This window comes from Leptinotarsa decemlineata, unplaced genomic scaffold, assembly GCF_025532065.1.
Source record: "Leptinotarsa decemlineata unplaced genomic scaffold, Ldec_3_MD MMD2_tig00026314_RagTag_RagTag, whole genome shotgun sequence".
NCBI classification, from domain to species: Eukaryota; Metazoa; Arthropoda; class Insecta; order Coleoptera; family Chrysomelidae; genus Leptinotarsa; species Leptinotarsa decemlineata.
The window spans coordinates 11125353-11139804 of NW_027412684.1; the positions used below are offsets into that span (position 1 = coordinate 11125353).

At 32.3% G+C, this 14452-nt stretch overlaps 2 protein-coding genes across 3 annotated transcripts in view; one reads left to right on the top strand and one right to left on the bottom strand.

Annotated features, from left to right (window-relative positions):
- The window catches only part of mlt (tubulin folding cofactor E like protein mlt), a 50530-nt gene extending 49101 nt beyond the window's left edge, over nt 1-1429 (top strand). For both annotated transcript variants that reach the window (XM_074181629.1, XM_074181628.1), the window contains exons 6-7: nt 477-580; nt 1221-1429. In XM_074181629.1, the coding sequence (XP_074037730.1) occupies nt 477-580; nt 1221-1263 (147 nt within the window). In that variant the 3' untranslated portion in view covers nt 1264-1429. The remainder of the gene's footprint in view (nt 1-476; nt 581-1220) is intronic.
- Nucleotides 1430-3066: 1637 nt separating this feature from the next.
- On the bottom strand, nt 3067-14175 carry LOC111512084 (odorant receptor 85c). Its single transcript, XM_074181767.1, has 6 exons — nt 13725-14175; nt 10009-10487; nt 8346-8447; nt 8183-8285; nt 3684-3836; nt 3067-3248 (listed from the first exon to the last, which is right to left on the bottom strand). Exons 1-6 carry the CDS (start codon nt 13944-13946, stop codon nt 3186-3188), a joined length of 1122 nt encoding a protein of 373 aa, XP_074037868.1. The 5' UTR covers nt 13947-14175; the 3' UTR covers nt 3067-3185.
- Between the last annotated feature and the right edge of the window lie 277 nt (nt 14176-14452).

Genomic DNA, 14452 nt, shown 5'->3' on the forward strand with positions numbered 1-14452 from the left:
TCTTCTTCTCTCTCTTTATTATATTGAAACACATCCACTAATGGTCCATTTATATATGAATTAATAATAGATCTTTCATGGATATCCTATTGGGGACCTTTTTGTGTATGTCAGTGTGCCACAAAAAAGCTACTATGACGGCGAAACATGTCGTGAAATTTTGAAAATAAAGTTTGTGAAGATCGAATTGTTTTCCGTATAGTTTTTGAAATTACCATGGGTCTTCATCAATTAACGTCCAAGAAAATCAGAAGAATCCATAGAAAGATATCCAGAGGATATCCTCTGGACTTTCATTTAACGTCAACGTTGTCAACGTTTTCATGGACATCCATCGAATGTTCCTTTAATGTCCATAGGGACAAAACTTGTCAGATGTCCAATGGATATCCTGTGTATAGAGTTCTATTATTGACTAATATGTCTACTTCTAACGAGTTAAACTTATGAGTAAAATAATTTAATTTTTTTTACAGCACATTGAAGAGATGAGATATCCCAATAAGAGAATCTACAGTTACAACCTGCGTTCCGGCGATGAAATTTTTGTAGACTGTAAGAAAAAGCTGAGTGAATCCAAGTAAATATGGTTTTATTTTATATGAAAGATTAATTTCTTCACTTTGAGTTACATTAGGAGAACTAGAACTATTTGGTTTATTAACTATATTTCTGTCAAGGAAAAAAATTGAAAAATTCTGAATAGGATTTTGAAAGTAGGTATGTATGTTATAAGAGTCATGAAATGACGGCAGCTATTTTCCACCCAGTGGTCAGTTATCATAAAGAATAATTTATGTTGTGTTATTTCATAAGACTACACTATAATGTACATTGACTTATGTCTTAAAACTTTTTTGTTTTATCTATCGTTATCTTAGTTATTTCTATGACTCGTAAAAATACTTCAGGTCACTATTTTTTTGTCTGCCTTGTATCTGACAAACAAATTACTTTCCAATCTGTCCTATATCTGATACAAGCGAGATAAATGTTCCAAAATCGATTATTCTTAGCTTTTTCTGTAAATTACATTGCATCCTGGCAAGTTTTTACTTGCCAGAATGTATTCTTGACCACGAGAAAGAATAAACACTTCCATTGAGAGTCTATTCAGACCAAAATGATCATTTAATCCATGAAATATGTACAGCATATTTCAATTCTCGCTTGTTTCTTAACTTTCCAGTTTGTACTTAATCTTAAACTTATTTTTTAAGCATCACTGAAAGTCAGGAGAAAGAAATGTATGGATTGAAATAATCCACGATTGTTGAAGATTGTTGAAGCAGAGTGAAGTAAAATACACGTTAATTTGAGAAGCTATTACTAATCTAAAATATTATTTAAGTATAACTGTGATACATATTAGAAATTATGATATTAGGAGATGGTTGTCATATGAAAGAAAAATAGACTTTGAAAATGATCTACTCAGAGTTTTTCTGCTTACAGTGTAAGTATACTCGTAGACAGCTGATTTTCCTAGAAGGCGAGAAAAATTATTTCAGCGATGAGATAATTCAGAGGGTTTTTGGGTTGAAAACAGGTGAGCCGAGATGAGGAAATCTTCAATTTTGATGTCACTGATTTCATTAACATCACATTTATTCCTATAATAATACAAAGCTACTAATGCTGTTCTTAAACAGCAATATACGACAGAATTACAAAACATTTCAGAATATCCCACAACATTCTCAAATGTGGTAGAATGATCGGTAATAGTCTAGACTAGAAGGTTGGAGAACATCCTGGAACATTATAGATCATTGAGGAAAGATCGGGGGAGTTATAGCTCCTTCAACTTTTATCCAAGAAGAGGATTTATTTTTTCATCTGAAGGTTTTTTCACTCTATTGCAGAGTGTTCAAGATCATTCTACAAAATTCCAGAACATACCGAAAGATTCTCGAATGATGTGGATTGCTCAGGAATGGTATGGAACATTGGGAAAACTTCCCAGGTTATAGGGAAGCCAAAAAAGTTTCAAATACTGTGAAAATTTCTTAAACATTGTAGACCATTTGAAGCTTCTATTGTATAGATGGGGCTACCCATTGGTGGGGGTATATGGAGCAAGATCTGTAGATCTTTTATGATTTTTAGGTTATCCTTTTTTTTCCACTTACGATACAATATCATATATCAACTCCCTCAGCGAATCCCCAGCTAGTTAAAGTCGAAATTTCGACTTCAATCTTGTAATTTCGAGTTTCAAATAGTAATTTGAATTCAAAATCGAAATTTCGATTTTAAAGGAGTTAACTCTATGGGATCTATCCCATGTATTTGTGGTTCCGCCTAGCACCACTGATAAGGCCTTCGGCTGTTGAATCATAAATGCTTTTTGTTTGTACTACTGTCGATAGTGTTGAGAATCTATGTAAAGCTGAGACCTTGTTAATCGACATTCGTCTCGACTTTTAAGGATTGTTTGTATGGGAACGACAGTTGTTTAAGAAAAACCCATTTGAACCAATATGCAGTAAATATTACTGGAGTTTTTTCCCAACACCAAATCGTTATTTTTAACACCTCGATACGTGTTTCGATCACCAAGTGATCGAAACACGTGTCGTGTCCTCTTTGAAGATGATCACTTGGTGATCGAAACACGTGTCGAGGTGTTGAAAATAACGATTTGGTGTTGGGAAAAAACTCCAGTAATATTCATTACTACACCAAAGGTTCCAAACAGTGCATCATAATATGCAGTAAGTTTTTGGGATGTATTGAATTGTGGATTCGAAGAGAATTTTATAGAATTTTCTGCTATTTTTGTTCTTCAGAAAATCAAACGGGAGCATGCTCAATATATAATCAATTTTTTTGAATGACATGGTAAATCTAGACTTTCCAACTAGACTGAACTCAACTCAACTTGAATATACATTACTGAGCATATTTCAAGAATTTGACATTGACTGTTCAACTGATAGTTTCTGAATTTGGCAAACAAGTTCAATATTGAACAAATGAAATATATTTTGCTTTTCGAAAATGAATTGTAATCAAACTTCATTTTAATCATTTTCAAAATCTATATATTTTATTATCTTTCAATTATCGTGCAGTGTATGGTGTCGTCGACTCTCATTAATATTCATGTTCTCTAAACACAATTTTTTTGGTAATGAGGTTCGTCACTAATATAATGTGCAGATCATCACCGATGTTCAAATCTAGTATCCTTTGCCACCCATAGTCTTCAAGAACATAGCATATGACACCATTGTTTGTATGGTCTGAAAAAAATTCAAAGTTGAAATATCAGAGACAGTTTCTAACTAGCAAAGTATGAATATAAATCAGTTACATATGTAACTAGCATTAAATATTGTTGAGTACATATTTGATCAATCTACAAAAATAAAACTCTATCCTCCATCTGTTCAGAATAATGATGTTTTGGTTTATTTTTTACTGACAGAAATTGTATTTGAATTCGTGAGGTTAAATGCGTCATTTTTCAACATTGCTAGGAAGTTTTTAAACAAATTTCTTCAGTGGTTCTTTTTTTGGCTTCAAAATTTTCACCTGTATTCAATTTTGAAGAATTGCTCAGGAATTGTCAAACAAAAATTCTGCTGAAACCTTGCAACTTGCACTGCAGTTGTAGTTGTTTGAGTGATATAAATTATTTTTCAAATATAAATTTATTTAGCTTTGAAGAAACTTACGGCTAATCCAGTTCTCAAATCCATAGGAGAGAATTTCCCTGCTTCAATAAGAACGCTTTTTTGTCCGCGTTGTATTATAAACCGAATATCACGACTGTATTTGGGATGTTCATACCATTTACTGCAATAAGCACTATTGGATATTTCAGAAATCTGTAAAAAATACGGTAGCTCAGGAAAATAATGTTTGGTCGAAAATGTTATGAAAAACATAGTATTTCTCCACCTAACGAGTTCTAGTTAATCTTGATTTGGGGTCCCTCAACACTCTCGAAATAATGTATTCCAACTTCCAAAAAAGGGATTTATTTATTTATTTGTATCGAAACAGACCAAAGGTCTAATTACATGGATAATGAATAATCAATAATTATAATATAATTTATTTTGTATTTTCTCGGTTGCATTGATTGTAGACCGATATTCACCTGACCATATTATACTTGCAATTTTATAGTATTGTTATTCGTATGTCTAATAATGAATAATAACATTCGATTTGACGATTCAACAATATTTTGAATATGTTTGGCAAACGGTAAGTTAGTATTGTAATTTACCCCAAGATCTCTAACCTCAGAACATCTGTGGAGGACTTTTGCCCATCTTTCATATAATCAAAAATAACAGGATCCTTCAAACGAGTTATTGTGATGATTCTACATTTGTTAATATTAACCTTCAATTTGTTTGTGATGCTTCATTCATGAATACTGTCGATGTCCCTTTGCAAATTAACACAATCCCTAACTGTTTGTATCTGTTTATATATTTTTAAAAAGCAAACATTCAAAAAATTTCAAAATGGAAGGGAGATCATTTATGAATAGAACAAATAATAGTGGTCCAAGGTTAGATCCTTGAGGAACACCAGAGCTAGCATAAAATTTACCTGATGTGTTACCATAGTGTTTAACACAGAAGTATCTATTTTGTAAGTTACTTTTCAATAATAAAATCCATTTATATTTCACTATGTAAGTAATTAACAGAAAATAAATAATAATTGCACAAAGAAACTCTCCCTCGGTTATCTTAAAGGTGCGATTTTGTTCCGTCCTTTACATAAAAGAGGACTTATGCTTCTCCACTCACAAGCGACTTTGGTGAAATTGGTGACACGTGTGAAGTGTGAATCGTTGTATTTGTGCCACGCGCCAGTATACGGGTGTCTGCAGTATGATGTATAATGTCCTCTGTTATAGTCTATTTCAAAAGAGTGTAGAGTAATAAATCATGAAGTGTCATAAAATTTGCCTGAATTTCGTTGTCGTCCATGGGCGTAGGCAAATCTTAGGATTATTAAACTTAATAATTAAAGTAAATTAAAAATTACAGACATAGATAATAATAAAAGGCCATTTTTGGGAAGTAATTTGGTCTAAAACTAAGTACCTACATGTATTTAGGTAAGTAAAATTTCTTAAAAAAAGATTAAGATTAATTTTAGTGGTTCTTGTAAACTTATTTAATATGCAATTTGGGTTCATATACTTGAGCATGATTTCTCAAAAAAGGGTTAACACTTAGTTCCGAGGTGCCATGTCATTATAATAATCCCTTTTTGACCCTGCCCACCAATCATGCAATACCTATTAAACCCGGTAATTAAGAAAAAGGGTTTAAATATATTGTAATGGTGTCTTAAACATATTTATCGAGATAAGCCAAGATAACGATATTCCTTTGATATCCAGAACACTTTTATGGAAAACTTTAAAAAGTATGAATTTTGCCTGGGAAAAGCACAATCGAAAGGCACTATTACTGGAAAGTGATGAAATTGTTTGCTGGAGACGAAAATATTTGACGACTATAAAGCAGTACCGCAGAGAGCAAAAGAAAATTTTTTATCTTGATGAGACGTGGATAAACGAAGGTTATATAGTCAAAAAAATGTGGCAAGATAAAAATATAACAAGTTCTCGCCAAGCTTTCATAGAAGGCCTTTCGACGGGTATTAAAGTGCCTTCGGGAAAAGGGAAGAGGCTTATAATTGCTCACATTGGAAGCGAAGACGGATTTTTAAAAGAAGGTTTGTTAAGCTTTGAGTCGTGCCGGACGGGAGATTATCATGAGGACATGAATTCGGATGTCTTCGAAGACTACTTCGGGGAAATGTTAAAATTTCTTTCAGCTGATTCGGTCGTGGTTGTGGATAATGCAAGCTACCATTCAAGGCGCTTAGAGAAGGTACCAACTTCAGCTTGGAGAAAGCAAGAAATTATTAACTGGCTGTCAAATGAAGGTATTCAGTTTGAGACGAATTCAGTAAAGAAGGAACTACTAGCCATAGTAAAACAACATAAATCTCGCTTCATGAAATATGCCGTAGAAGATGTAGCAGAAAAGTATAAAGTAACTGTGCTGCGCCTACCGCCATATCATTGCGAATTAAATCCTATAGAACTTATATGGGCACAAGTTAAAGGATATGTTGCAAGACACAATACCACATTTAAAATGAAAGATGTCAAGGTATTGTTTGATCAAGCCATTATGGAAATCACATCAGAAAACTGGCAAAAAGCAATCCAGCATGTTTTGAAAGAGGAAGATAAAATGTGGGAACTGGACAACTTGGTCGATCAGGTGGTTGACCCTATAATTATAACACCAGGGGATGATGACAGTTCTTCGGATGAAGACTATACTGATGTAGAATAATTTAATTGAATTGTAAATATACTGTAGCGGGATAAGCAATCTGGACAGAGACCAGTGTATCAGTGACAGTGACACTTTTGCTCAGGTTAGGGTTTAGAATTAAGGGTAGTCTGAATAATTATTTTCTCGGAAGGTTCTCGAAAATTGTACCTAGTAATCTCTAGAACATTCAATTAGGGTATAAATAGAGTGTTGTTAAATGTTAAGGGAAGTTCACAGTTTTAGTATTGTTCAAGTGTCAAATTGTAATAACGTATCCAGTAAAGTTCTTGTCGTTTTTGTGAATAAATTGATTTAAAGTCCCCACAAGTGTTTCAATACGTAAAGTTCGTTCGTGTGTGTTTGTGAGTATTTCCCGATTTCGGTTCGTATATATTTTATTGTTACATTTTATATTTTTTTAATAACACTGTTCTGCTGTATTAAATTTTTATTTCCTTTAATATAATTTTTATGAATGCATATTCTTTTGGCAATTATCCCACTAGCGCGCCTCTGGCTCAGTATTTATCCGTCGATAACAATGGACAAATCCCTTAAAACAGGGTGATACCTACCTGCTCTTTATGAAACGACATAATTTTGCAATGCGGACTAGGGAAGTGACAGAATTTATTGACGGATCACCCTGTAGCGCTTTTGAATACTTAATGAGATTTTATTACTCTACACTCTTTTGAAATAGACTATAGTAGTCCCACTGTGATTTAAAAGTGCATATAGATTATAACAAGTAGCCACATTTTCCGCTGCAAAATTGTCCATATCCAATCCTTCTAGAGGAAATTCGATGACATCATTCAATTTGCCTCTACTTTCCGTTGGAGAGAATCTTTTTAAATGTATTACTAAAATATAGGGAAACTTGTGGATTGATAGGGACTTTGTACATTTTCTCCTTTCCTTGCATTTCGAACACGTCTGTTTTTCAATTCCATCCAAAGTTTCTTCTCTTGTGAAAGAATCTAAGCATTGCCACAAACTCAATTGGTCGGTTCTTTGTGGTATGGAGAGAGACAAATCCCAGAAAGGATCAAATGTTACTGAAGAGTACCCACAGTGTGTGCATTTCATCGTGGATTTCAATTGGCCAACGAAATTATCTACAATCTTAGAGTTATGCATTCTCAAATATGTGAGTCATGACTCTTCAATAATAACAAATTTTCTGATAATCAAATTTTATTTACCTAGTTTATATAACAGAACATCGTGGTTACTTTATCAAAAGCTTTTCTGAAATCCGTGAATATAAGTAGTATCGAGTTGACTCTTTAATTTTGGTTTATTATTTATTTATTCATTTATTTATTCAACGGGTAACCCCCAATTTGTATACAATATATTAACCTTAGAAAGTTAACTATTCAGGTATCTATATATCTAATAAATCAACCTACAATCAAAATAAAACTGTGATGAAAGAAATGCATAATTAGTAAACATGAATAGATTGGTATTATTGATTGATTGTTAACAAAACCATGCTGTTTTTCCATGATACATATTTTTGCGTAGTGAATATTCGTGTATAAATAATTTGCTCAAATGACTTGGCTGGAGCACATATTATGGAGACAGGCCGATAATTTTCAATGTCACATGTTTTACCACTCTTATAAATAGGTGTTGTTATAGCAGTTTTCCACAAATCTGGAAAAATATTTGACTTGATAATAAAGTTGAATATGTGCAGAAGTGGTAGGTATTTTTACCCAATCGCCACAAGCTTTCAGAATGTATGGGATGATCTGTGGATTTTTAATAATTCGCCATTGAACACCATCTTTTGGGAGTATCATCCCAAAAGACTTACAACTCATTTTTATTACCTCGTCCATTAATGCTTGAGAAGGGTAACAAAAGCAAAGCATGAAATCTGTGCAGGTAGCGGCGATGTAAATCAATCCATCTCTCATTGTTTCCAAATCAGACCTAAAAACAATTATACATTACAAGTTTTGGACATCGAGATGGTGAATCTATTCAACTTACTTCATCATGATGGTGTATATTTCGAAGCTCATTAACAAAACCTCGATGCAAAGAAGATGGAGCAGAAATATTGAAAAGGTTTCGTTTATCATATGGGCATATCTGAAAAAAGTTATAATTCGAAATTGATTGGCAATTCTGTTTTTTATTCTCAAACCTGTATTTGAAATCAGAAATAAGGCATTTTTTTTTAAAGATATATAGAATTCTCGTTACTGAGAAGTTTTCAAATCAGGGTATTTTAAAGGGGTATGTTCTATACCCTACACTATAATTCCAAATAAATAAGTATAGTTCAAGTAAACGATATAGTACAACCTTCCAACAGCTCCCCCTTTATAAGATAGTTAGGGAGCTAAATAATTTCGTTATTCAATAATCGTTTCTGATATATTATAATATATATATATATATATATATATATATATATATATATATATATATATATATATATATATTTCAATATTAAATTCTACAAAAAGGATTTGAAGCTTTATATCTTCTATTGATTATCTGTGAGCGCTTTCGACAGTTGGTAGTACTGTCATCTTCTGGCACTCCTGAGTTTATATATATATATATATATATATATATATATATATATATATATATATATATATATATATATATATATATATAGATATATATATATATATATATATATATATATATATATATTTATATATATATGTGATAACTCCTATTTAATTATATGCGAGCGCTTTCGACAGCTGGTCGTGCTGTCATTATCAAGGCTCTACTCAAACTGCAAATTGTTATCCATTTAAAAACTTTGTATGTCATCATTCCCGGAATTTTTATTCGGTACTTTACAGCTCACGTTATGCCCGGAAGTATTCATTTTCTTCCTTATGATTTCAGTTGTAGAAATCTCATTGCTTTTGTAACAGTCGTATATTCTGTAATCCTGTATCACATCGCGTCTTGCGTTCATTAGGTTTGTTTTTGACTATTTTACGAATAGTTGAGAAAGGAATTTTGGTCAAATCTGATGTTGCTTGTGATAGTTTGTTTCCCTCGAAACCCTACTTGAGATGTAGATTCTTATATACATTGAAACATACTCTCTGTGTTTCAATATTCAAATGCTTCCGAATCTTATTCACTGGTATCTCTTTTTTGCATTGTTCACCATCGCTATTGGAATCACTACACTGGAAAAAGTCTGCGTTGTTATCACACTCGTTATTACTATTAGTATTTGTCTAAGGACGCCACATTTTAAACAGGTAGCAAAAATTCCAAGTAATTATATAACTGCACCAATATCGAATTTCAACAATCAAATCGCGATCAGTTCCTGAACTGAAGGCATGCCCGCATGCCCCGATTTCTATTCGTCACCGTAACATGACTTCAAATTTAATTTTATGACTCTTCAGCCAATCATAAAACTCGGTATGTAAAAATTATCCAATACAAACCGTCAATTCTACAGTCCACGTCGACTAGTTCCCTGCCGATTCATTTCTATGTATTGGTTTTTTTGGCCTTTGAGAGTGCCGCCAACTTTAACTGCGCACAATATCGTTTACTTCGACTATATCTGTATATTTGTTTGTGTGTGCTTTTCGTTCCCTGCTTCATAATTAGGTTAATTTCATAGAATAGTGCAACAATAAATTAATGGATAAATACTAACCGCAGTAAAAAATTGTGATATTTAACACATTCCTTGATATTCGTATCAATATCATTTCCATCATTATTAAAAATTCTTTTCACTTTTTCGTTCAGAATTTTGAACTGAACTTGAGTCAAGCGAACAGTAGTCATGAAAAAGTAATCCATTGCCAATACCGGCAGCATAATTGTATTCATCGAAACTAACTCCTGATATATCAAAACCCAGAAGTATCCCAACCAGCTTGGTACGTAGCAATCGAAGGGTAAAGTGTTCCCTTCGGCGAAAATCGGTGGAACCAGAAAAGCACCAGCGGTGTAACAATGGAGAATGACTGTGAACACAAAGGTATTTTTGATAACTTTATTTACCTTCGTGAATTCACTTTTATAGAGGCTCGATTCGAAATCGTCGATGGTTGAGAACTGTTCCATTTCGACTAGTAGGGCTGCTACTTTGGATTTGTTGATGAAGATTGCTGAGGATTTCAGGATACCCTTCAAATTAGAAAAGATAAGAATTAATGGCGTTTTCAGTTATTTGCTATATATTAGGAATGCCAAAATTATGCATTATTTCTTATATGTGCTTTGTGGTAACAACAACGGTGGCCCCTTATTATTTTTCAGGCGTTACGACGAGGTCTCCCTCCGTGAAAGTGCAGTATCATACTGAATGAAGAACAACTGTTAGATGTTTACTATGCTCTTGTGAATTCTGGTCTATCTTATGATGTGGTCTTATGGGGAGACGCAACAAATATCAACAGGATCTTTGTTGCTCAGAAACGAATAATTCGTATGCTTCACAATCTACGTCATACTGATTCATGTAGACCTGTTTTCAAGCAAAGGAAGATATTAACAGTACCTTCTTTCTATAAATATAACTGTCTGCTCTTTGTGAAAAAACGCGAACTCGAATCAGAAACTAACTCCCAATGTCATAATTACGCAACAAGAAACGGGAATTCAATCAAACTACAACATCATCGTACAAAATTATTCGAAAAGACGCCATCTCTAGCAGGTTTCAAATTTTTTAATTGTCTACCTTCCGACCTAAAAAGTGTAGCATCAATTTTAGTATTTAAACGGAGAATTAGAGACTATCTCGTAGATGGTTGTTTTTACAATGAATATTTTGAATATCCAGATTTGCCAATCAACAATCAATATCATGTATGGCATTACCTATTTCAAGTATTATGTACATGTATAAACAGTTTTGATTGTTTATTTTAAAGAAGCATTCTCATGTGTTAGATTTATGTATATTGTAATACTGTTGTAGGTACTAATGTTTATATAGATTTCATGTTTTTTACCATTGACGACTCCTATATCATTGTGAAGTGATCATTTTAAAGAATAAAGATATTGTATTGTATGGTATCAGCTGAAGTGCAAACTTTTTGTAGCTGTTCATAAGTGAATTTGGATGTGAGCTGGTTTATTTATTCATATAGGTAGTTAATGAATTCATACATGACCTTTTCAGGTAGATTCATTCATGAGAAAGTGGGCATACAAGTATGTAAAATAATAACTTCAGTTTAAGCTTGAGAAAGCTATTGTATAGCGAAACACGTGTCGCGGTTTTTGTAAAACCCTTTATAAGGAAAATCATACAATAAACTGTATTATGTATGTATTATATATATTTCCATGAATACATACAGAATAGTCAAACCCACCATTAGGAAAAAGAGTTTTTTTGTATAATTCAATGTTCATATGAAAGTAGTGGTTTCGAAAGGATTTTCAGTTCCAGTTTCTGCTTAAAGTTACCTCTTTGCATGATCTATACATGTTTTTGAAAAGTTCATTTTGAAATTATTTGCTTTTTTCTTTTTCTTGGAACATTCCCACAATTTTTTCTTTGAAGATGGAGAAGTAGAAGAGTAGAAGTACACAGTTTTATTCTTTACTGGTCAGCAAAGACTACCCTTCAGACAGGCATTCATATATAAATAAAGACATGAATTAAAACAGCTGCATTAAAAGACATTGATGTGCACGAATCTGAGGAGTAAAATGTCTAGTAACGTGAATAAAGAATATATATATATATATATATATATATATATATATATATATATATATATATATATATATATATATATATATATATATTTTCTGATTGATTCGGCCGTTACTTGATGAAGATCCATAGTAATTTCACAAACTACACCTAAACGAATTGATCTCCACAAACTTTATTGAAAAAATATATCACAACATGTTTAGCTAATCATTAGCTTTTTCAAGTGATTAATACATCAAATTATCCTTACATTCATATTTATATACTACAGGTAACCATAATTGAGACTACCTGTAAGAAATTACCCGAACCTCTACATCTCGTACCTGCTCAATTATGATTTCCTAAAGCATATTACCTCACATCTACATCAATAATAATTTTTTCTCGGTTTTTAAGAAAACAAGTTCAATAATGGTGATCTATTCAAATGTAGTTGGTCATTCATTAGAATGTTTGAATTTTCAAGTTCAATAATTTCCATTGCTTTCAAATGATTCAGTTTCAAACCTTTATTTTCAAAATTTCGAACTCTTCATTAAAGATGTGATTTTCTTCTAGAAGATGATTTGAATATGTTGAATTTGTTTTCTTATTTACATAGCTCTTATGATGTTCCTGGATTCGATCCCTAAATGTCCTGCCAGTTTGACCAATATATGCCTTAGGGCACGTTCCACATTTCAATTTATATACTCCTGATTTCTCGAATTTGGATGTTTTATCCTTATTATTTTTAACTAGCTTTCCCAACATATTACTTGTTCTATATGCAATTTTAATATCTCGATTCCTCAAAAATGAAGCCACTTTTTCCGTTGGTTGTCCAAAATAGATTAAAGCTCTATAATTTTGATTATCTACCTTATCAATGGGAAAAACGTCTCGAATCGCTTTTATGTAGACTTTCTTGACAAGTATTTTGTTTATTAATTCGGCTTTAAACCCACTGTTTACCGCAATTTGCTTGATGATATTGAGTTCTTTATCAAAATTATCTATTGAAAGAGGAACATTGACTAATCTGTGAATCATGCTATTATAAGCTGCTACTTTGTGTTGATACGAATGGGTAGAATCGTAATGTATCGTAATATCCGTATAGGACGGTTTGTGATAAATTGAAAAATCATGTTTGTTGTTCATTCTACTAATTGTTAGGTCCAAAAAATTGATTGAGTTGTCTGTTTCTATTTCAATAGTGACTTTTTTAATGTTTTCATGAATTTTGTTAATATCCTTATGAAAAGTATCTAATTGCCTCTTAGTACCTGTAAAACATACCAAAACGTCATCCACATATCTATGCCAAGACAAGAAATTCTTAATCAAAGGATGTTTAAAGATCGACTTGCGTTGTCTGGTAGAGGTATGTTCTCTATTTTATTGATTAAGTCGTATGAGTTCCGTAGACTAAATTTTGGTTGGAAGTTACAATGGTTTGAGATGATATTGATTAGCCTTTCTGATAATTTCACTGATGGTGCAGTGACAAAGGAAACCACTGGTCTAATTGAAAAAGCTAATGTTTAGCGAAACATGTTGTGATATATTTTTTCAATAAAGTTTGTGGAGATCAAATCGTTTAGGTGTAGTTCGAGAATATATACATATATATGTTCAACAGTAACCCATTTCTTCACATTTAGTCTAAAGCAATAATTTTCATATATAAATTTTACACTTACTTGAACAAAGAGAAATGCTCCAGCAACTTTCTCTTTGGAATTAGCAAAGCTGAGCTGATCTTCTTGTAAAACTAGTTTCATAATCACAAGAAGAATGACGCCCAAACCGCTCAAAATATTACCCAAAAACAAGGTCACCTGAAACAAGCTGTATCCTCTTTGAGGAGTGTTGCCTGAAATGGCCATAAATTTCAAAGCGATTTTGATTGTTTTGTGGTACATTGCAACTTGTGGAATTCTTCCAGATGCAGATAGGAAATGAACACAAGTAAAATGTCTTCGATTCAGTTAATGTATTCCATAATGATAGCAATTTGGTTTCTATTCAACATTTTCTAAACTTCTCTGTAATCATCTCTTCTATTGTTGTTCCGTTAAGAATACAACAAATAATCGGTTCTCTAATGGTTCATTATTAATGAGTCCTTCGGAAAGGATACAAAAAAAACATGCAATACTATTTTCAGTCTACTTAACTATAGGGGTTATCTTTATAATTTTATAATAATTGAAGACCCTCAATTATTTTTAATTATTTCAGTTAATTGTCCACAAATTTTCGTAAATTATTTAGGAGAAAGGGGTTATAAGTTCAATTCAAAAGTTGCCTATCTATATGACGGTAAATGCCATTGATTTGAAATTTTCGTCATTATTTCTGGATGAAAAGCATGATCAGAAAAATATAAAATATTAGATTTGACCTAATGACTCTATTGTCGTATAGC

What these genes read in the sequence shown, in the direction of transcription:
- LOC111512084 (XM_074181767.1), bottom strand. Translation starts at nt 13,946, where the DNA reads ATGTACCACAAAACAATCAAAATCGCTTTGAAATTTATGGCCATTTCA. An exon ending in TATCACAATTTTTTACTGCG is followed by an intron (nt 8,448 to 10,008) that starts GTTAGTATTTAT and finishes AACTTTTTTCAG; the next exon opens with ATATGCCCATATGATAAACG. An exon ending in ATATACACCATCATGATGAA is followed by an intron (nt 8,286 to 8,345) that starts GTAAGTTGAATA and finishes AATTGTTTTTAG; the next exon opens with GTCTGATTTGGAAACAATGA.